The 24139-nt window shown below is 43.1% G+C and overlaps 1 protein-coding gene across 2 annotated transcripts; it reads right to left on the minus strand.

Annotated features, from left to right (window-relative positions):
- Nucleotides 1-20813: 20813 nt before the first annotated feature.
- On the minus strand, nucleotides 20814-23671 carry LOC127927402 (uncharacterized). Of its 2 annotated transcripts, XM_052513711.1 has the most exons (3): nucleotides 22900-23671; nucleotides 22780-22849; nucleotides 20814-21733 (listed from the first exon to the last, which is right to left on the minus strand). In XM_052513711.1, the coding sequence occupies exons 1-3, from the start codon at nucleotides 23187-23189 to the stop codon at nucleotides 21161-21163; spliced, it is 933 nt and encodes a 310-aa protein (XP_052369671.1). In that variant the 5' UTR covers nucleotides 23190-23671; the 3' UTR covers nucleotides 20814-21160. The 2 variants fall into 2 exon arrangements, with proteins under 2 accessions (XP_052369671.1, XP_052369670.1); XM_052513710.1 differs by having other exon boundaries at nucleotides 22780-23666.
- Between the last annotated feature and the right edge of the window lie 468 nt (nucleotides 23672-24139).

Below are 24139 nucleotides of genomic sequence, written 5' to 3' on the forward strand. Positions count from 1 at the left end.
TCTATGACAGCTCCCCCCACTGTCCATTAATCACATCAACACTATGACAGCTCCTCCCACTGTCCATTAATCACATCACCTCTATGACAGCTCCTCCCACTGTCCATTAATCACATCACCTCTATGACAGCTCCTCCCACTGTCCATTAATCACATCACCTCTATGACAGCTCCTCCCACTGTCCATTAATCACATCACCTCTATGACAGCTCCTCCCACTGTCCATTAATCACATCACCTCTATGACAGCTCCTCCCACTGTCCATTAATCACATCACCTCTATGACAGCTCCTCCCACTGTCCATTAATCACATCACCTCTATGACAGCTCCTCCCACTGTCCATTAATCACATCACCTCTATCTCCCACTGTCCATTAATCACATCACCTCTATGACAGCTCCTCCCACTGTCCATTAATCACATCACCTCTATGACAGCTCCTCCCACTGTCCATTAATCACATCACCTCTATGACAGCTCCTCCCACTGTCCATTAATATGACATTCCTCCCATCACATCACCCTCTGACAGCTCCTCCCACTGTCCATTAATCACATCACCTCTATGACAGCTCCTCCCACTGTCCATTAATCACATCACCTCTATGACAGCTCCTCCCACTGTCCATTAATCACATCACCTCTATGACAGCTCCTCCCACTGTCCATTAATCACATCACCTCTATGACAGCTCCTCCCACTGTCCATTAATCACATCAGTATGACAGCTCCTCCCACTGTCCATTAATCACATCACCTCTATGACAGCTCCTCCCACTGTCCATTAATCACATCACCTCTATGACAGCTCCTCCCACTGTCCATTAATCACATCACCTCTATGACAGCTCCTCCCACTGTCCATTAATCACATCACCTCTATGACAGCTCCTCCCACTGTCCATTAATCACATCACCTCTATGACAGCTCCTCCCACTGTCCATTAATCACATCACCTCTATGACAGCTCCTCCCACTGTCCATTAATCACATCACCTCTATGACAGCTCCTTCCACTGTCCATTAATGGGTGGGTGGTACTAACTGACCCTGTATATAGTATGGTATTAACTGACCCTGTATATAGTATGGTATTAACTGAACCTGTATATAGTATGGTACTAACTGACCCTGTATATAGTATGGTATTAACTGACCCTGTATATAGTATAGTATTAACTGAACCTGTATAGAGTATGGTACTAACTGACCCTGTATATAGTATGGTACTAACTGACCCTGTATATAGTATGGTATTAACTGACCCTGTATATAGTATGGTATTAACTGACCCTGTATATAGTATGGTATTAACTGACCCTGTATATAGTATGGTACTAACTGACCCTGTATATAGTATGGTATTAACTGACCCTGTATAGTGTGGTATTAACTGACCCTGTATATAGTATGGTATTAACTGACCCTGTATATAGTATGGTACTAACTGACCCTGTATATAGTATGGTATTAACTGACCCTGTATATAGTATGGTATTAACTGACCCTGTATATAGTATGGTATTAACTGACCCTGTATATAGTATGGTATTAACTGACCCTGTATATAGTATGGTATTAACTGACCCTGTATATAGTATGGTACTAACTGACCCTGTATATAGTATGGTATTAACTGACCCTGTATATAGTATGGTATTAACTGACCCTGTATATAGTATGGTATTAACTGACCCTGTATATAGTATGGTATTAACTGACCCTGTATATAGTATGGTATTAACTGACCCTGTATATAGTATGGTATTAACTGACCCTGTATATAGTATGGTATTAACTGACCCTGTATATAGTATGGTACTAACTGACCCTGTATATAGTATGGTATTAACTGACCCTGTATATAGTATGGTATTAACTGACCCTGTATATAGTATGGTATTAACTGACCCTGTATATAGTATGGTATTAACTGACCCTGTATATAGTATGGTATTAACTGACCCTGTATATAGTATGGTACTAACTGACCCTGTATATAGTATGGTACTAACTGACCCTGTATATAGTATGGTATTAACTGACCCTGTATATAGTATGGTACTAACTGACCCTGTATATAGTATGGTATTAACTGACCCTGTATATAGTATGGTATTAACTGACCCTGTATATAGTATGGTACTAACTGACCCTGTATATAGTATGGTACTAACTGACCCTGTATATAGTATGGTATTAACTGACCCTGTATATAGTATGGTATTAACTGACCCTGTATATAGTATGGTATTAACTGACCCTGTATATAGTATGGTATTAACTGACCCTGTATATAGTATGGTATTAACTGACCCTGTATATAGTATGGTATTAACTGACCCTGTATATAGTATGGTATTAACTGACCCTGTATATAGTATGGTATTAACTGACCCTGTATATAGTATGGTATTAACTGACCCTGTATATAGTATGGTACTAACTGACCCTGTATATAGTATGGTATTAACTGACCCTGTATATAGTATGGTATTAACTGACCCTGTATATAGTATGGTACTAACTGACCCTGTATATAGTGTGGTATTAACTGACCCTGTATATAGTATGGTACTAACTGACCCTGTATAGAGTATGGTACTAACTGACCCTGTATATAGTATGGTACTAACTGACCCTGTATATAGTATGGTATTAACTGACCCTGTATATAGTATGGTATTAACTGACCCTGTATATAGTATGGTACTAACTGACCCTGTATATAGTATGGTATTAACTGACCCTGTATATAGTATGGTATTAACTGACCCTGTATATAGTATGGTATTAACTGACCCTGTATATAGTATGGTATTAACTGACCCTGTATATAGTATGGTATTAACTGACCCTGTATATAGTATGGTACTAACTGACCCTGTATATAGTATGGTATTAACTGACCCTGTATATAGTATGGTATTAACTGACCCTGTATATAGTATGGTACTAACTGACCCTGTATATAGTATGGTATTAACTGACCCTGTATATAGTATGGTATTAACTGACCCTGTATATAGTATGGTATTAACTGACCCTGTATATAGTATGGTATTAACTGACCCTGTATATAGTATGGTATTAACTGACCCTGTATATAGTATGGTATTAACTGACCCTGTATATAGTATGGTATTAACTGACCCTGTATATAGTATGGTACTAACTGACCCTGTATATAGTATGGTATTAACTGACCCTGTATATAGTATGGTATTAACTGACCCTGTATATAGTATGGTACTAACTGACCCTGTATATAGTATGGTATTAACTGACCCTGTATATAGTATGGTATTAACTGACCCTGTATATAGTATGGTATTAACTGACCCTGTATATAGTATGGTATTAACTGACCCTGTATATAGTATGGTACTAACTGTAGTATGGTATTAACTGACCCTGTATATAGTATGGTACTAACTGACCCTGTATAGAGTATGGTATTAACTGACCCTGTATATAGTATGGTACTAACTGACCCTGTATATAGTATGGTATTAACTGACCCTGTATATAGTATGGTATTAACTGACCCTGTATATAGTATGGTACTAACTGACCCTGTATATAGTATGGTACTAACTGACCCTGTATATAGTATGGTATTAACTGACCCTGTATATAGTATGGTATTAACTGACCCTGTATATAGTATGGTATTAACTGACCCTGTATATAGTATGGTATTAACTGACCCTGTATATAGTATGGTATTAACTGACCCTGTATATAGTATGGTATTAACTGACCCTGTATATAGTATGGTATTAACTGACCCTGTATATAGTATGGTACTAACTGACCCTGTATATAGTATGGTATTAACTGACCCTGTATATAGTATGGTATTAACTGACCCTGTATATAGTATGGTATTAACTGACCCTGTATATAGTATGGTATTAACTGACCCTGTATATAGTATGGTATTAACTGACCCTGTATATAGTATGGTATTAACTGACCCTGTATATAGTATGGTATTAACTGACCCTGTATATAGTATGGTACTAACTGACCCTGTATATAGTATGGTATTAACTGACCCTGTATATAGTATGGTATTAACTGACCCTGTATATAGTATGGTACTAACTGACCCTGTATATAGTATGGTATTAACTGACCCTGTATATAGTATGGTATTAACTGACCCTGTATATAGTATGGTATTAACTGACCCTGTATATAGTATGGTATTAACTGACCCTGTATATAGTATGGTATTAACTGACCCTGTATATAGTATGGTATTAACTGACCCTGTATATAGTATGGTATTAACTGACCCTGTATATAGTATGGTATTAACTGACCCTGTATATAGTATGGTACTAACTGACCCTGTATATAGTATGGTATTAACTGACCCTGTATATAGTATGGTATTAACTGACCCTGTATATAGTATGGTATTAACTGACCCTGTATATAGTATGGTATTAACTGACCCTGTATATAGTATGGTATTAACTGACCCTGTATATAGTATGGTATTAACTGACCTGTATATAGTATGGTATTAACTGACCCTGTATATAGTATGGTATTAACTGACCCTGTATATAGTATGGTATTAACTGACCCTGTATATAGTATGGTATTAACTGACCCTGTATATAGTATGGTACTAACTGACCCTGTATATAGTATGGTATTAACTGACCCTGTATATAGTATGGTATTAACTGACCCTGTATATAGTATGGTATTAACTGACCCTGTATATAGTATGGTATTAACTGACCCTGTATATAGTATGGTATTAACTGACCCTGTATATAGTATGGTATTAACTGACCCTGTATATAGTATGGTATTAACTGACCCTGTATATAGTATGGTATTAACTGACCCTGTATATAGTATGGTACTAACTGACCCTGTATATAGTATGGTATTAACTGACCCTGTATATAGTATGGTATTAACTGACCCTGTATATAGTATGGTATTAACTGACCCTGTATATAGTATGGTATTAACTGACCCTGTATATAGTATGGTATTAACTGACCCTGTATATAGTATGGTATTAACTGACCCTGTATATAGTATGGTATTAACTGACCCTGTATATAGTATGGTATTAACTGACCCTGTATATAGTATGGTATTAACTGACCCTGTATATAGTGTGGTATTAACTGACCCTGTATATAGTATGGTACTAACTGACCCTGTATATAGTATGGTATTAACTGACCCTGTATATAGTATGGTATTAACTGACCCTGTATATAGTATGGTATTAACTGACCCTGTATATAGTATGGTACTAACTGACCCTGTATATAGTATGGTATTAACTGACCCTGTATATAGTATGGTATTAACTGAACCTGTATATAGTATGGTATTAACTGACCCTGTATATAGTATGGTATTAACTGACCCTGTATATAGTATGGTATTAACTGACCCTGTATATAGTATGGTATTAACTGACCCTGTATATAGTATGGTATTAACTGACCCTGTATATAGTATGGTATTAACTGACCCTGTATATAGTATGGTATTAACTGACCCTGTATATAGTATGGTATTAACTGACCCTGTATATAGTATGGTACTAACTGACCCTGTATATAGTATGGTATTAACTGACCCTGTATATAGTATGGTACTAACTGACCCTGTATATAGTATGGTATTAACTGACCCTGTATATAGTATGGTATTAACTGACCCTGTATATAGTATGGTATTAACTGACCCTGTATATAGTATGGTATTAACTGACCCTGTATATAGTATGGTACTAACTGACCCTGTATATAGTATGGTATTAACTGACCCTGTATATAGTATGGTACTAACTGACCCTGTATATAGTATGGTATTAACTGACCCTGTATAGAGTATGGTACTAACTGACCCTGTATATAGTATGGTATTAACTGACCCTGTATATAGTATGGTACTAACTGACCCTGTATATAGTATGGTACTAACTGACCCTGTATATAGTATGGTATTAACTGACCCTGTATATAGTATGGTACTAACTGACCCTGTATATAGTATGGTATTAACTGACCCTGTATATAGTATGGTATTAACTGACCCTGTATATAGTATGGTATTAACTGACCCTGTATATAGTATGGTACTAACTGACCCTGTATATAGTATGGTACTAACTGACCCTGTATATAGTATGGTATTAACTGACCCTGTATATAGTATGGTACTAACTGACCCTGTATATAGTATGGTACTAACTGACCCTGTATATAGTATGGTATTAACTGACCCTGTATATAGTGTGGTATTAACTGACCCTGTATATAGTATGGTACTAACTGACCCTGTATATAGTATGGTATTAACTGACCCTGTATATAGTATGGTATTAACTGACCCTGTATATAGTATGGTATTAACTGACCCTGTATATAGTATGGTACTAACTGACCCTGTATATAGTATGGTATTAACTGACCCTGTATATAGTATGGTACTAACTGACCCTGTATATAGTATGGTATTAACTGACCCTGTATATAGTATGGTACTAACTGACCCTGTATATAGTATGGTACTAACTGACCCTGTATATAGTATGGTATTAACTGACCCTGTATATAGTATGGTATTAACTGACCCTGTATATAGTATGGTATTAACTGACCCTGTATATAGTATGGTATTAACTGACCCTGTATATAGTATGGTATTAACTGACCCTGTATATAGTATGGTATTAACTGACCCTGTATATAGTATGGTACTAACTGACTCTGTATATAGTATGGTACTAACTGACCCTGTATATAGTATGGTATTAACTGACCCTGTATATAGTATGGTATTAACTGACCCTGTATATAGTATGGTATTAACTGACCCTGTATATAGTATGGTATTAACTGACCCTGTATATAGTATGGTATTAACTGACCCTGTATATAGTATGGTATTAACTGACCCTGTATATAGTATGGTATTAACTGACCCTGTATATAGTATGGTACTAACTGACCCTGTATATAGTATGGTATTAACTGACCCTGTATATAGTATGGTATTAACTGACCCTGTATATAGTTTTCTTATTTCTTATTGTTGTTTTCGTTGTTATTTTTAGTGCTACATTGTTATTGATTACTGCGTTCTCGGGGTCAGAGCTGCAGGAAAGACAATTCGCTGTTCTTGCGATTGTGAAAATAAAACTGGAAACACACAAACGCCCAAACTCACACACACACGCACGCACGCACGCACGCACGCACGCACACACACACACTACAAGCTTGGCAGACCTGTATTTGGGGCGTTTCTCCCATTAATTCTCCACAAATCCTCTCAAGCTCTGTCAGGTTGTATGGGACCATCCCTGCACAGCTTCTTTCAGGTCTCTCCAGAGATGTTCGATCGGGTTCATGTCAGGTAGGATGGGACCATCCCTGCACAGCTTCTCTCAGGTCTCTCCAGAGATGTTCGATCGGGTTCATTTATGGGTTCTGGCTGGGTCACAGAAAGACATTCAGAGACTTGTCCTGAAGCCACTCCTGCGTTGTCTTTGCTTGTGATTAGGGTCGTTGTCCTGTTGGAAGGTGAACCTTCGCCCCAGTCTGAGGTCCTGAGCGCTCTGGAGAACGTTTTCATCAAGGATCTCTCTGTTTATCTTTCCCTCGATCCTGACTAGTCTCCCAGTCCCTGCCACTGAAAACCTTCCCTACAGCATGATGTTACCACCACCATGCTTCACCGCAGGGATGGTGGCAGGTTTCCTCCAGACGTGACGGTTGCCATTCAGCCCAAAGAGTTCAGTCTTGGTTTCATCAGACAAGTGAATCTTTTTTCTCATGGTTTGAGTCCATTTGGTGCCTTTTGGCAGACTACAAGTGGGCTGTCATGTGCCTTTTACTGAGGAGTGGCTTCCGTCTGGCCACTCTACCATAAAGGCCTGATTGTTGCTGCAGAGATAGTTGTCTTTCTGGAAGGTTCTCCCATCTCCACAGAGGACCTCTGGAGCTCTGTCAGAGTGACCATCGCGTTCTTGGTCACCTCCCTGACCAAGGCCCTTCTCCCTCGATTGCTCAGTTTGGCCGGACGGCCAGATCTAGGAAGAGTCTTGGTGGTTCCAAACATCTTCCATTTAAGAATGATGGAGGCCTCTGTGTTCTTGGGGACCTTCAATGCTGCAGACATTTTGTGGTACCCTTCCACAGATCTGTGCCTCGACACAATCCTGTCTCGGGGCTCTACAGACAATTCCTTCAACCTCATGGCTTGGTTTTTGCTCTGACATTCACTGTAAACTGTGGGACCTTATATAGACAGGTGTGTGCCTTTCCAAATCATGTCCAATCATTAGAATTTACCACAGGTGGACTCCAATCAAGTTGTAGAAACATCTCGAGGATGATCAATGGAAACAGGATGCACCTGAGCTCAATTTCGAGTCTCATAGCAACGGGTCTGATTACTTATCTAAGTAAACATTTTAATACATTTGCAAAAATGTCACTATGGGGTATCGTGTTTAGATGGATCCATTTATAGAATAAAGCTGTAAAATGTCACTATGGGGTATCGTGTTTAGATGGATCCATTTATAGAATAAAGCTGTAAAATGTCACTATGGGGTATCGTGTTTAGATGGATCCATTTATAGAATAAAGCTGTAAAATGTCACTATGGGGTATCGTGTTTAGATGGATCCATTTATAGAATAAAGCTGTAAAATGTCACTATGGGGTATCGTGTTTAGATGGATCCATTTATAGAATAAAGCTGTAAAATGTCACTATGGGGTATCGTGTTTAGATGGATTCATTTATAGAATAAAGCTGTAAAATGTCACTATGGGGTATCGTGTTTAGATGGATCCATTTATAGAATAAAGCTGTAACGTAACAACATATATCATGGGGTATTGTGATGTCATCATGGGGTATTGTGATGTCATCATGGGGTATTGTGATGTCATTATGGGGTATTGTGATGTCATTATGGAGTATTGTGATGTCATCATGGGGTATTGTGATGTTATTATGGGGTATTGTGATGTCATCATGGGGTATTGTGATGTCATTATGAGGTATTGTGATGTCATTATGAGGTATTGTGATGTCATCATGGGGTATTGTGATGTCATCATGGGGTATTGTGATGTCATTATGGGCTATTGTGATGTCATTATGGGCTATTGTGATGTCATCATGGGGTATTGTGATGTCATCATGGGGTATTGTGATGTCATCATGGGGTATTGTGATGTCATTATGGAGTATTGTGATGTCATTATGGGATATTGTGATGTCATCATGGGGTATTGTGATGTCATCATGGGGTATTGTGATGTCATCATGGGGTATTGTGATGTCATCATGGGGTATTGTGATTTCATCATGGGGTATTGTGATGTCATTATGGGGTATTGTGATGTCATCATGGGGTATTGTGATGTCATCATGGGGTATTGTGATGTCATCATGGGATATTGTGATGTCATTATGGAGTATTGTGATGTCATTATGGGGTATTGTGATGTCATCATGGGGTATTGTGATGTCATCATGGGCTATTGTGATGTCATCATGGGGTATTGTGATGTCATTATGGAGTATTGTGATGTCATTATGGGATATTGTGATGTCATCATGGGGTATTGTGATGTCATCATGGGGTATTGTGATGTCATCATGGGGTATTGTGATGTCATCATGGGGTATTGTGATGTCATTATGGGGTATTGTGATGTCATCATGGGGTATTGTGATGTCATCATGGGGTATTGTGATGTCATTATGGGGTATTGTGATGTCATCATGGGGTATTGTGATGTCATTATGGAGTATTGTGATGTCATCATGGGGTATTGTGGTGTCATCATGGGGTATTGTGATGTCATCATGAGGTATTGTGATGTCATTATGGGGTATTGTGATGTCATTATGGGGTATTGTGATGTTATTATGGAGTATTGTGATGTCATTATGGAGTATTGTGATGTCATTATGGGGTATTGTGATGTCATTATGGGGTATTGTGATGTCATTATGGAGTATTGTGATGTCATTATGGGGTATTGTGATGTCATTATGGAGTATTGTGATGTCATTATGGGGTATTGTGATGTCATCATGGGGTATTGTGATGTCATCATGAGGTATTGTGTTTTAGATGTTTGTTAGAATAAGGCTGTAACGTAACAACATATGGAAACAGTCAAGGGGTCTGAGTACATGAGAATGTAATACAGAAGCAAGCATCCCACATGTGTGTCTGTGTGTCATAAAGACATACAAATAATAACACTATAAAAATAAAAAGTGTTGTGAAGTGTGTTTGTTTTCCAGCAGTTGACGTGACTGAGGATATACAGTATGTTGTGTGTCTTAAATACATTATTATACTTAGACTAACAGCAGCAACCACCCTCAACACAAGAGTCCTCGGTTTAGGACACTGAGACTCTCCCTTTAGGACACTGAGACCTCGGTTTAGGACACTCTCTCTCTCTCGGTTTAGGACACTCTCTCTCTCCTCTCTTTAGGACACTCTCTCTCTCTTTAGGACACTGAGCCTCTCGGTTCCTCTCTCTCTCTCTCTCTCTTTAGGACACTCTCTCTCTCCGGTTTCTCTCTCTCTCTGAGACCTCGGTTTAGGACACTGAGACCTCGGTTTAGGACACTGAGACCTCCGTTTAGGACACTCTCTCTCTCTCGGTTTCTCTCTGAGACCTCTCTTTCTCTCACTCTCTCCCCCCTCTCTCTTTCTCTCTCTGAGACCTCGGTTTAGGACACTCTTTCTCTCGGTTTAGGACACTCTCTCCTCTCTTTCTCTCTCTCCCTTCTCCTCTCTTTCCCTCACTCCGTTTACCACCATCTAATGACCGACAACTAATCAACATCTCGGGATGAAAATAGAAATGAGATAATGGCCTCTGGCTCCGATGATGAATGTATCACTACGGTTAAAGAGCATCTACATATACCTCTGCCACTTGTTACAGCAATGAAGTCCTTTGGCTTTAGTGACACATAAAGACCTCCATTTCCTACATAGTGCACTAGTTTTGACCAGAGTGCTGGTCCCTTTCAAAACATAGTGACTAAATAGGAAATATGGTCCCACTTAGACACATGCTTTAGCTCTCTGAGACCTCGGTTTAGGACACTGAGACCTCGGTTTAGGACACTGAGACCTCGGTTTAGGACACTGAGACCTCGGTTTAGGACACTGAGACCTCGGTTTAGGACACTGAGACCTCGGTTTAGGACACTGAGATCAACTCGGTTTGGACACTGAGACCTCCGTTGAGACACTTAGCCCTCGGTTTAGGACACTGAGACCTCGGTTTAAGACATTGAGACCTCCGTTTGGTTCACTGAGCCCCCGGTTGAGACACTGAGACCTCGGTTTGGACACTGAGACCTCGGTTTAGGACAAATCCATGCTGGGCAGCGTCAGTCAGACAACCGGATACTGTGTCCCCCCAGGAGCTGAATCTCTGTCTGCAACTGTGATCTGTACAGTGAGACAGTTATCTCTGTCTGGTTTCCCCCCCAGTGAGACAGTTATCTCTGTCTGGTTTCCTAATCCCCCAGTGAGACAGTTATCTCTGTCTGGTTTCCTAACCCCCAGTGAGACAGTTATCTCTGTCTGGTTCCCCCCTAACCCCCAGTGAGACAGTTATCTCTGTCTGGTTTCCCCCCCCAGTGAGACAGTTATCTCTGTCTGGTTTCACCCCCCTCCTAACCCCCAGTGAGACAGTTATCTCTGTCTGGTTTCCCCCCCCAGTGAGACAGTTATCTCTGTCTGGTCCCCCCCCAGTGAGACAGTTATCTCTGTCTGGTTTCCCCCAGTGAGACAGTTATCTCTGTCTGGTTTCCCCTCCCCCAGTGAGACAGTTATCTCTGTCTGGTTCCCCTAACCCCCAGTGAGACAGTTATCTCTGTCTGGTTTCCTAACCCCCCAGTGAGACAGTTATCTCTGTCTGGTTTCCTAACCCCCAGTGAGACAGTTATCTCTGTCTGGTTTCCTAACCCCCCCAGTGAGACAGTTATCTCTGTCTGGTTTCCTAACCCCCAGTGAGACAGTTATCTCTGTCTGGTTTCCTAACCCCCCAGTGAGACAGTTATCTCTGTCTGGTTTCCTAACCCCCCAGTGAGACAGTTATCTCTGTCTGGTTTCCTAACCCCCCAGTGAGACAGTTATCTCTGTCTGGTTTCCTAATCCCCCAGTGAGACAGTTATCTCTGTCTGGTTTCTGTGAGACAGTTTCTGTCTGGTTTCCTAACCCCCAGTGAGACAGTTATCTCTGTCTGGTTTCCTAACCCCCAGTGAGACAGTTATCTCTGTCTGGTTTCCTAACCCCCAGTGAGACAGTTATCTCCGTCTGGTTTCCTAACCCCCAGTGAGACAGTTATCTCTGTCTGGTTTCCTAACCCCCAGTGAGACAGTTATCTCCGTCTGGTTTCCTAACCCCCAGTGAGACAGTTATCTCTGTCTGGTTTCCTAACCCCCAGTGAGACAGTTATCTCCGTCTGGTTTCCTAACCCCCAGTGAGACAGTTATCTCTGTCTGGTTTCCTAACCCCCAGTGAGACAGTTATCTCTGTCTGGTTTCCTAACCCCCAGTGAGACAGTTATCTCTGTCTGGTTTCCTAACCCCCAGTGAGACAGTTATCTCTGTCTGGTTTCCTAACCCCCCCAGTGAGACAGTTATCTCTGTCTGGTTTCCTAACCCCCCAGTGAGACAGTTATCTCTGTCTGGCTTCCTAATCCCCCCCCAGTCAGACAGTTATCTCACTCTGGCTTACTAACTTAGAAAAGTTAAATTAAATAGTGTTTTGACCCTTATAGAGTTCCACAATCGTTCAACATTTAGAATAGTAGAATTAAACAGTGTTTTGACCTGTAGAGAAATTGAAGCTCTCGCTTCCAGTTCTTAGAAAACTTAAACTGCAGTATTTTTTTATTTTTTATGTATTATTTCTTAAATTGTTCGTCCAGAAAAATGTTCACAAGCATTTCACTACACCCGCAATAACATCTGCTAAACACGTGTATGTGACCAATAAAATTTTATTTGATATTTACAGAATTCGACATTGAAAGAATTCCGTTTTTGCTGAACCCTGGTCTAGTTTAGAGATAAAACTGTCCACGCAATACAACGTTAGACAGGAACATGGAATCTCCCAGGATTCCATCTTGGACTGTGAAGCCACTGTAACCCCTAGCAACACGGAATGAATGGGAGATGAAAGGAATGTAGTCCTGCTGACTCGCACAGAGAAGAGATGCAGACAAATAAATATATATATATATTTTTTTAAACGAGGAACGTGACTGAAAAGCCAACCTTTTTAGTTCAAATACTATTTAAAATCAAAACACCTTTAGCGTTTGCTCGAGCCTGGAGCCTAGAGTACCAGATGGGCAGGTTTTTTGGCATGTATTGATTTGGTCTATGAAGACAGGCATGCTCAATCGAGCACAGATAAGGTATTTCAAATCATAAAAATTTTAAAAAATAAAAAGTATTTAACCCAGGTCTGCTGAGACAGGCTTGTATAAAATCCCCAAAAACGGCATGCTATTCCCTACACAGTGCCGATAGGGTTCCTGGTCTAAAGTAGGTTACTATGTAGGGGACAGTGATGAAGGAGACTGGTTAAGTGATGAAGATAAGTGTGGTTTGGGTCTGCTGGTTGGTGAGTGACCATGTAAAAGGACATCTGTATGTGAAAGCCTTTATATATTTATTAAACCATCAGTCCTCCTTCTCTCTTTATGAGTCGAATGCAGACTAAGCTCTACTGGGCAGCGTGCACACGGAGTGAGGGATTAAACAGTTAGCCCTACTTTCCATAGATATGTTGTTGGCTCTGCATTTTGAAAATTCAACCCCTCTCCTCTCCTTTGCTCTCCTCTCCCCTCCTTCCAATCCCTCCCCTCTCCCCCTCCCCTTCCTCATCCCTCCCCTCTCGTCCTCCTCTCCCTCCTCCCTCTCTCGTCCTCTCCTCTCCTCTCCTCTCCCCTCCCCTCCCCTCCTCTCCTCTCCTCTCCTCTCCTCTCCTCTCCTCTCCTCCTCCCCTCCCCTCTCCCTCTCCTCTCCTCTCCTCTCCTCTCCCTCCCCCTCCCCTCCCTCCCTCCTCTCCTCTCCTCTCCTCCCCTCTCCTCTCCTCTCCTCTCCCTCCCCTCCCCTCCTCCCCTCTCTCCTCTCCTCTCCTCTCCTCTCCTCTCCTCTCCTCTCCTCTCTCTCCTCTCCTCTCCTCTCCTCTCCTCTCCTCCCTCTCCTCTCCTCTCCTCCTCTCCTCTCCTCTCCCATCCCCTCTCATTTCCTCTCCTCTCCTCGTGTGTGGTACAGGCAGAGTTGAGCTCTGCATGGGTCCAAGCATTGCTGAAACAGCCAGACTTCATATCAACCCCAGGAAAGCTCCAGACATCCTTCCAGTGTACTATGGTAAAAGGCTAGGGAGTTTTGTCCTAGCACTTACAAAGCTACAACAAGCTAAAAGAGGTTTTGGCAAAGCATCAGAATGTATCTTACCGTACGGTAAATGGCTCACAGCAACACTCAAAAAGATCCCGGAGGTTCAAGGCCAGCCAGGACATCACGGATGAGTCCACCATGATGAACAAAATAGTGTGAGATGAGAGGATGTCTGTCCAAACCCTGTGAACAGACTAGATGATGTCAGAGGATGTCTGTCCATACTCCTGTTAGTAGACTAGATGATGTCAGAGGATGTCTGTCCATACTCCTGTTAGTAGACTAGATGATGTCAGAGGATGTCTGTCCATACTCCTGTTAGTAGACTAGATGATGTCAGAGGATGTCTGTCCATACTCCTGTTAGTAGACTAGATGATGTCAGAGGATGTCTGTCCATACTCCTGTTAGTAGACTAGATGATGTCAGAGGATGTCTGTCCATACTCCTGTTAGTAGACTAGATGATGTCAGATGATGTCTGTCCATACTCCTGTTAGTAGACTAGATGATGTCAGATGATGTCAGATGATGTCTGTCCATACTCCTGTTAGTAGACTAGATGATGTCAGAGGATGTCTGTCCATACTCCTGTTAGTAGACTAGATGATGTCAGAGGATGTCAGATGATGTCAGAGGATGTCTGTCCATACTCCTGTTAGTAGACTAGATGATGTCAGATGGATAGTAGACTAGATGATGTCAGAGGATGTCTGTCCATACTCCTGTTAGTAGACTAGATGATGTCAGAGGATGTCTGTCCATACTCCTGTTAGTAGACTAGATGATGTCAGAGGATGTCTGTCCATACTCCTGTTAGTAAACTAGATGATGTCAGAGGATGGCAGATGATGTCAGTTCATACTCCTGTTAGTAAACTAGATGATGTCAGATGATGTCAGAGGATGTCTGTCCATACTCCTGTTTGTAGACTAGATGATGTCAGAGGATGTCAGATGATGTCAGTCCTACTCCTGTTAGTAGACTAGATGATGTCAGAGGATGTCTGTCCATACTCCTGTTAGTAGACTAGATGATGTCAGATGATGTCTGTCCATACTCCTGTTAGTAGACTAGATGATGTCAGAGGATGTCAGATGATGTCAGTCCATACTCCTGTTAGTAGACGAGATGATGTCATAGGATGTCAGATGATGTCTGTCCATACTCCTGTTCGTAGACTAGATGATGTCAGAGGATGTCTGTCCATACTCCTGTTAGTAGACTAGATGATGTCAGATGATGTCTGTCCATACTCCTGTTAGTAGACTAGATGATGTCAGAGGATGTCTGTCCATACTCCTGTTAGTAGACTAGATGATGTCAGAGGATGTCTGTCCATACTCCTGTTAGTAGACTAGATGATGTCAGAGGATGTCAGATGATGTCTTTCCATACTCCTGTTAGTAGACTAGATGATGTCAGATGATGTCAGTCCATACTCCTGTTAGTAGACTAGATGATGTCAGAGGATGTCAGATGATGTCTTTCCATACTCCTGTTAGTAGACTAGATGATGTCAGAGGATGTCTGTCCATACTCCTGTTAGTAGACTAGATGATGTCAGAGGATGTCTGTCCATACTCCTGTTAGTAGACTAGATGATGTCAGATGATGTCAGTCCATACTCCTATTAGTAGACTAGATGATGTCAGAGGATGTCAGATGATGTCTGTCCATACTCCTGTTAGTAGACTGATGTCAGATGATGTCAGTCCATACTCTTGTTAGTAGACGAGATGATGTCAGAGGATGTCTCAGTCCATACTCCTGTTAGTAGACTAGATGATGTCAGAGGATGTCTGTCCATACTCCTGTTAGTAAACTAGATGATGTCAGAGGATGGCAGATGATGTCAGTTCATACTCCTGTTAGTAAACTAGATGATGTCAGATGATGTCAGAGGATGTCTGTCCATACTCCTGTTTGTAGACTAGATGATGTCAGAGGATGGCAGATGATGTCAGATGATGTCTGTCCTAATCCTGTTAGTAGACTAGATGATGTCAGATGATGTCAGATGATGTCTGTCCATACTCCTGTTAGTAGACTAGATGATGTCAGAGGATGTCTGTCCATACTCCTGTTAGTAGACTAGATGATGTCAGATGATGTCAGAGGATGTCTGTCCATACTCCTGTTAGTAGACTAGATGATGTCAGAGGATGTCAGATGATGTCAGTCCATACTCCTGTTAGTAGACGAGATGATGTCATAGGATGTCAGATGATGTCTGTCCATACTCCTGTTAGTAGACAAGATGATGTCAGATGATGTCAGTCCATACTCCTGTTAGTAGACTAGATGATGTCAGAGGATGTCTGTCCATACTACTGTTAGTAGACTAGATGATGTCAGAGGATGTCTGTCCATAATCCTGTTAGTAGACTAGATAATGTAAGAGGATGTCAGAGGATGTCTGTCCATACTCCTGGTTAGTAGACTAGATGATGTCAGAGGATGTCAGATGATGTCAGTCCATACTCCTGTTAGTAGACTAGATGATGTCAGAGGATGTCTGTCCATACTCCTGTTAGTAGACTAGATGATGTCAGAGGATGTCAGATGATGTCAGTCCATACTCCTGTTAGTAGACTAGATGATGTCAGATGATGTCAGTCCATACTCCTGTTAGTAGACTAGATGATGTCAGATGATGTCAGTCCATACTCCTGTTAGTAGACTAGATGATGTCAGAGGATGTCTGTCCATAATCCTGTTAGTAGACTAGATAATGTCAGAGGATGTCAGATGATGTCTGTCCATACTCCTGTTAGTAGACTAGATGATGTCAGAGGATGTCAGATGATGTCAGTCCATACTCCTGTTAGTAGACTAGATGATGTCAGATGATGTCAGTCCATACTCCTGTTAGTAGACTAGATGATGTCAGAGGATGTCTGTCCATAATCCTGTTAGTAGACTAGATAATGTCAGAGGATGTCAGATGATGTCTGTCCATACTCCTGTTAGTAGACTAGATGATGTCAGATGATGTCAGTCCATACTCCTGTTAGTAGACTAGATGATGTCAGAGGATGTCAGATGATGTCTGTCCATACTCCTGTTCGTAGACTAGATAATGTCAGAGGATGTCTGTCCATACTCCTGTTAGTAGACTAGATGATGTCAGATGATGTCTGTCCATACTCCTGTTAGTAGACTAGATGATGTCAGAGGATGTCTGTCCATAATCCTGTTAGTAGACTAGATAATGTCAGAGGATGTCAGATGATGTCTGTCCATACTCCTGTTAGTAGACTAGATGATGTCAGAGGATGTCAGATGATGTCAGTCCATACTCCTGTTAGTAGACTAGATGATGTCAGATGATGTCAGTCCATACTCCTGTTAGTAGACTAGATGATGTCAGATGATGTCAGTCCATACTCCTGTTAGTAGACTAGATGATGTCAGATGATGTCAGTCCATACTCCTGTTAGTAGACTAGATGATGTCAGATGATGTCAGTCCATACTCCTGTTAGTAGACTAGATGATGTCAGATGATGTCAGTCCATAATCCTGTTAGTAGACTAGATAATGTCAGATGATGTCAGTCCATACTCCTGTTAGTAGACTAGATGATGTCAGATGATGTCAGAGGATGTCTGTCCATACTCCTGTTAGTAGACTAGATGATGTCAGAGGATGTCTGTCCATACTCCTGTTGGTAGACGAGATGATGTCAGAGGATGTCAGATGATGTCAGTCCATAATCCTGTTAGTAGACTAGATAATGTCAGATGATGTCTGTCCATACTCCTGGTTAGTAGACTAGATGATGTCAGAGGATGTCAGATGATGTCAGTCCATACTCCTGTTAGTAGACTAGATGATGTCAGATGATGTCAGTCCATACTCCTGTTAGTAGACTAGATGATGTCAGACGATGTCTGTCCATACTCCTGTTCGTAGACTAGATAATGTCAGAGGATGTCTGTCCATAATCCTGTTAGTAGACTAGATGATGTCAGAGGATGTCTGTCCATAATCCTGTTAGTAGACTAGATGATGTCAGAGGATGTCTGTCCATACTCCTGTTAGTAGACTAGATGATGTCAGAGGATGTCTGTCCATACTCCTGTTAGTAGACTAGATGATGTCAGATGATGTCAGTCCATACTCCTGTTAGTAGACTAGATGATGTCAGAGGATGTCAGTCCATACTCCTGTTAGTAGACTAGATGATGTCAGAGGATGTCAGATGATGTCAGTCCATACTCCTGTTAGTAAACTAGATGATGTCAGAGGATGTCTGTCCATAATATATAATAATAATATATGCCATTTAGCAGACGCTTTTATCCAAAGCGACTTACAGTCATGTGTGCATACATTCTCGTATGGGTGGTCGGGAATAGAACCCACTACCCTGGCGTTACAAGCGCCATGCTCTACCAACTGTGACAGAAGGACCATACTCCTGTTAGTAAACTAGATGATGTCAGAGGATGTCTGTCCATACTCCTGTTAGTAGACTAGATGATGTCAGAGGATGTCTGTCCATACTCCTGTTAGTAGACTAGATGATGTCAGAGGATGTCTGTCCATACTCCTGTTAGTAGACTAGATGATGTCAGAGGATGTCAGATGATGTCAGTCCATACTCCTGTTAGTAGACTAGATGATGTCAGAGGATGTCTGTCCATACTCCTGTTAGTAGACTAGATGATGTCAGAGGATGTCTGTCCATACTCCTGTTAGTAGACTAGATGATGTCAGAGGATGTCTGTCCATACTCCTGTTAGTAGACTAGATGAAGTCAGAGGATGTCAGTCCATACTCCTGTTAGTAGACTAGATGATGTCAGAGGATGTCAGATGATGTGTCCATACTCCTGTTAGTAGACTAGATGATGTCAGAGGATGTCTGTCCATACTCCTGTTGTAGACTAGATGATGTCAGAGGATGTCTGTCCAAACTCCTGTTAGTAGACTAGATGATGTCAGAGGATGTCTGTCCATACTCCTGTTAGTAGACTAGATGATGTCAGAGGATGTCTGCCCATAATCCTGTTAGTAGACTAGATGATGTCAGAGGATGTCAGTCCATACTCCTGTTAGTAGACTAGATAATGTCAGAGGATGTCAGATGATGTCTGTCCATACTCCTGTTAGTAGACTAGATAATGTCAGAGGATGTCAGAGGATGTCTGTCCATACTCCTGTTAGTAGACTAGATGATGTCAGAGGATATCAGATGATGTCAGTCCATACTCCTGTTAGTAGACTAGATGATGTCAGAGGATGTCAGATGATGTCAGTCCATACTCCTGTTAGTAGACTAGATGATGTCAGATGATGTCAGTCCATACTCCTGTTAGTAGACTAGATGATGTCAGATGATGTCAGAGGATGTCTGTCCATACTCCTGTTAGTAGACTAGATGATGTCAGAGGATGTCAGATGATGTCAGTCCATACTCCTGTTAGTAGACTAGATGATGTCAGAGGATGTCTGTCCATACTCCTGTTAGTAGACTATATGATGTCAGATGATGTCAGTCCATACTCCTGTTAGTAGACTAGATGATGTCAGATGATGTCAGTCCATACTCCTGTTAGTAGACTAGATGATGTCAGATGAGTCAGAGGATGTCTGTCCATAATCCTGTTAGTAGACTAGATGATGTCAGAGGATGTCTGTCCATAATCCTGTTAGTAGACTCAGATGATGTGTCCATACTCCTGTTAGTAGACTAGATGATGTCAGAGGATGTCTGTCCATACTCCTGTTAGTAGACTAGATGATGTCAGAGGATGTCTGTCCATACTCCTGTTAGTAGACTAGATGATGTCAGAGGATGTCTGTCCATACTCCTGTTAGTAGACTAGATGATGTCAGAGGATGTCTGTCCATAATCCTGTTAGTAGACTAGATGATGTCAGAGGATGTCTGTCCATAATCCTGTTAGTAGACTAGATGATGTCAGAGGATGTCTGTCCATAATCCTGTTAGTAGACTAGATGATGTCAGAGGATGTCTGTCCATACTCCTGTTAGTAGACTAGATGATGTCAGAGGATGTCTGTCCATAATCCTGTTAGTAGACTAGATGATGTCAGAGGATGTCTGCCCATAATCCTGTTAGTAGACTAGATGATGTCAGAGGATGTCAGTCCATACTCCTGTAGACTAGATGATGTCAGAGGATGTCAGATGATGTCTGTTCATCTATGGATATCTCATTACCAACAGTGAAACCTGAGTGATCTTCTATAGTGAAACTACCAGAGTGTTTAATATTTCTAGCGCTAAAGCTCAGCTGGACACAGTCTCTGTATTTCTAACACCAAATATCGTTAAAACGGAATTAAAAACACTGAAAGATATCGTCTCGTTTGAACCATTTATTATGAAATTCCTAAAGATAGATGTAAACAGTCGCATTTTCATAAAACAGGGTTATAGAGTACTGTAGACACCTTGGGACTGATTTCAGATCAGAATTATTATGACATTACATACAACAAGCAAAAAATAAATACAAATAAAAGACGAGGAAAACAACAAAGAAACAAAAAAAAAGGTCCATTTATTTTGTTTTTGCATAAAACATCACATTAAAGATTACCAGGAGTTTCCATTTCCATAAAAACATATCTTATTTACAGTATAAATGACATTGATGTGGTTATACAGTGGGCTGCAGTGCTGTGAGATCGGGGCCCAGGGAAAGAGCGGTCAACAAGAGTCACAGATCATAGTGGTGGGGCTAGGACTGACTGGGGACTGGCTGGGACTGACTGGGGACTGGCTGGGATTGGCTGGGACTGGCTGGGATTGACTGGGACTGACTGGGACTGGCCGGGACTGGCCGGGACTGGCTGGGACTGACTGGGACCGACTGGGAACTGACTGGGACTGGCCTGGACTGGCTGGGACTGACTGGGACTGACTGGGACTGACTGGGACTGGCCTGGACTGGCTGGGACTGACTGGGACTGACTGGGACTGACTGGGACTGGCCGGGACTGATTGGGACTGACTGGGACTGACTGGGACTGGCCTGGACTGGCTGGGACTGACTGGGACTGACTGGGACTGACTGGGACTGGCCGGGACTGATTGGGGACTGACTGGGACTGGGACTGACTGGGACTGGCCTGGACTGGCTGGGACTGACTGGGACTGACTGGGACTGACTGGGACTGGCCTGGACTGGCTGGGACTGACTGGGACTGACTGGGACTGACTGGGACTGGCCGGGACTGATTGGGGACTGACTGGGACTGACTGGGACTGACTGGGACTGGCCTGGACTGGCTGGGACTGACTGGGACTGACTGGGACTGACTGGGACTGGCCGGGACTGATTGGGGACTGACTGGGACTGACCTGGACTGGCCGGGACTGACTGGGACTGACTGGGACTGGCCGGGACTGACTGGGACTGACCGCGGCAGGCCCTGGCTGGCATGGATTGGCTGGGACTGACTGGGACTGGCTGGGACTGGCCGAGACTGACTGGGACTGACTAGGACTGACTGGGGACTGGCTGGGATTGACTGGGACTGCCCTGGACTGGCCGGGACTGACTGGGACTGACTGGGACTGACCGCGGCAGGCCGTAGCTGGCATGGATTGGCTGGGACTGACTGGGACTGGCTGGGACTGGCCGAGACGGACTGGGACTGACTGGGACTGACTGGGGACTGGCTGGGATTGACTGGGACTGGCTGGGACTGACTGGGACTGACTGGGGACTGGCTGGGACTGGCTGGGATTGACTGGGACTGACTGGGACTGACTGGGACTGACTGGGGACTGGCTGGGATTGACTGGGACTGGCTGGGACTGACTGGGACTGACTGGGGACTGGCTGGGACTGGCTGGGACTGACTGGGACTGACTGGGGACTGGCTGGAATTGACTGGGACTGACTGGGACTGACTGGGGACTGGCTGGGATTGACTGGGGACTGACTGGGACTGACTGGGGACTGGCTGGGATTGACTGGGGACTGACTGGGACTGACTGGGGACTGACTGGGACTGACTGGGGACTGGCTGGGATTGACTGGGGACTGACTAGGACTGACAATGATGTAGTTATACAGTGGGCTGCAGTTCTGTGAGATCTGGGCCCAGGGAAAGAGCCGTCAACAAGAGTCACATATCATAGTGGTGGGGCTGGGAATGACTGGGACTGGCTGGGACTGGCCGGGACTGACTGGGACTGACTGGGACTGGCCGGGACTGACAGGGACTGACTGGGACTGACTGGGACTGGCCGGGACTGACAGGGACTGACTGGGACTGGCCGGGACTGACTGGGACTGACTGGGACTGGCTGGGACTGACTGGGACTGACTGGGACTGACTGGGACTGGCCGGGACTGACAGGGACTGACTGGGACTGGCCGGGACTGGCCTGGATTGGCTGGGACTGACTGGGACTGACTGGGACTGGCCGGGACTGACAGGGACTGACTGGGACTGGCCGGGACTGGCCTGGATTGGCTGGGACTGACTGGGACTGACTGGGACTGGCCGGGACTGACAGGGACTGACTGGGACTGGCCGGGACTGGCCTTGATTGGCTGGGACTGACTGGGACTGGCCGCGGCAGGCCGGGGCTGGCATGGATTGGCTGGGACTTCCCGGGGCTGAACAGGACTGGTTGGGACTGACTGGGACTGGCCTGGATTGGCCCGGGGCTGGCCGGGAGTGGCCGGTGCAGGCCGGGACTGGCTGGATGGTGATAATGGCATTCTGTGTTTGTTATTATCACACTATGCAGGCTTCCCAAATTGTACCCTTTTGCCTACTAGTGCACTAGTTTGGACCAGTGCCCATTTCCTACATACTGCCCTATAGGTCCTGGTCAAAAGTAGTGCACTATATGTAGAATAGGGTACCAAAGTGTAGGGTACAAAGTAGTGCACTATACATACAATAGGGTAACAAAGTAGGGCTCTACATATAGAATTGCGTCCCAAAGTAGTGCACTATATATAGAATAGGGTGTCAAAGTAGTGCACTATATATAGAATAGGGTACCAAGGTAGGGCTCTACATATAGAATTGGGTACCAAAGTAGTGCACTATATATAGAATAGGGTGTCAAAGTAGTGCACTATATATATAGAATAGGGTGCCAAAGTAGTGCACTATATATAGAATAGGATGTCAATTATGACAGAACAATGACATTCCGTCTTTTGACATGACGACCCCTGACCTCGTGCACTGACATTGCTTGGTCCCCCCCCCCCTGAAGCCTACCCCTCTAACAGCTGATTAATACAAGGTGAAAGGGAGCGGGGGCTCTGTTTTGATAGACTGAAACCCCATCAGTAGATGGGTAGAACAGCAGTAGAACAGCAACACGCTGCTGATCAAAATCTGTTCAACATTTCACAACAATGGACTGAACCCAATTAGAACACTCATAAGAGATGAGAAGGGGAGAGAGATGCACCCTATTCCCTACATAGTGCACTATACCACAGCCTTATGATGCCCTGGTTAAAATAGAGCACGACAACAAGAAATAGGGTGGAATTTGGAACGCCTAAGGGGAGTGAGGGGGAGAAGAGGAATGGAGGAAGAGTGGGGGAGAGGAGGGAAGGATGGTTTGAGGTGAGAAGAGGAAGAGGAGGAATGGAGGAGGGGTGAGGGTGTGGAGGGAAGGATGGTTTGAGGTGAGACGAGGAAGAGG

Source organism: Oncorhynchus keta, unplaced genomic scaffold (genome assembly GCF_023373465.1).
Source record: "Oncorhynchus keta strain PuntledgeMale-10-30-2019 unplaced genomic scaffold, Oket_V2 Un_scaffold_1391_pilon_pilon, whole genome shotgun sequence".
Taxonomy (NCBI): domain Eukaryota; kingdom Metazoa; phylum Chordata; class Actinopteri; order Salmoniformes; family Salmonidae; genus Oncorhynchus; species Oncorhynchus keta.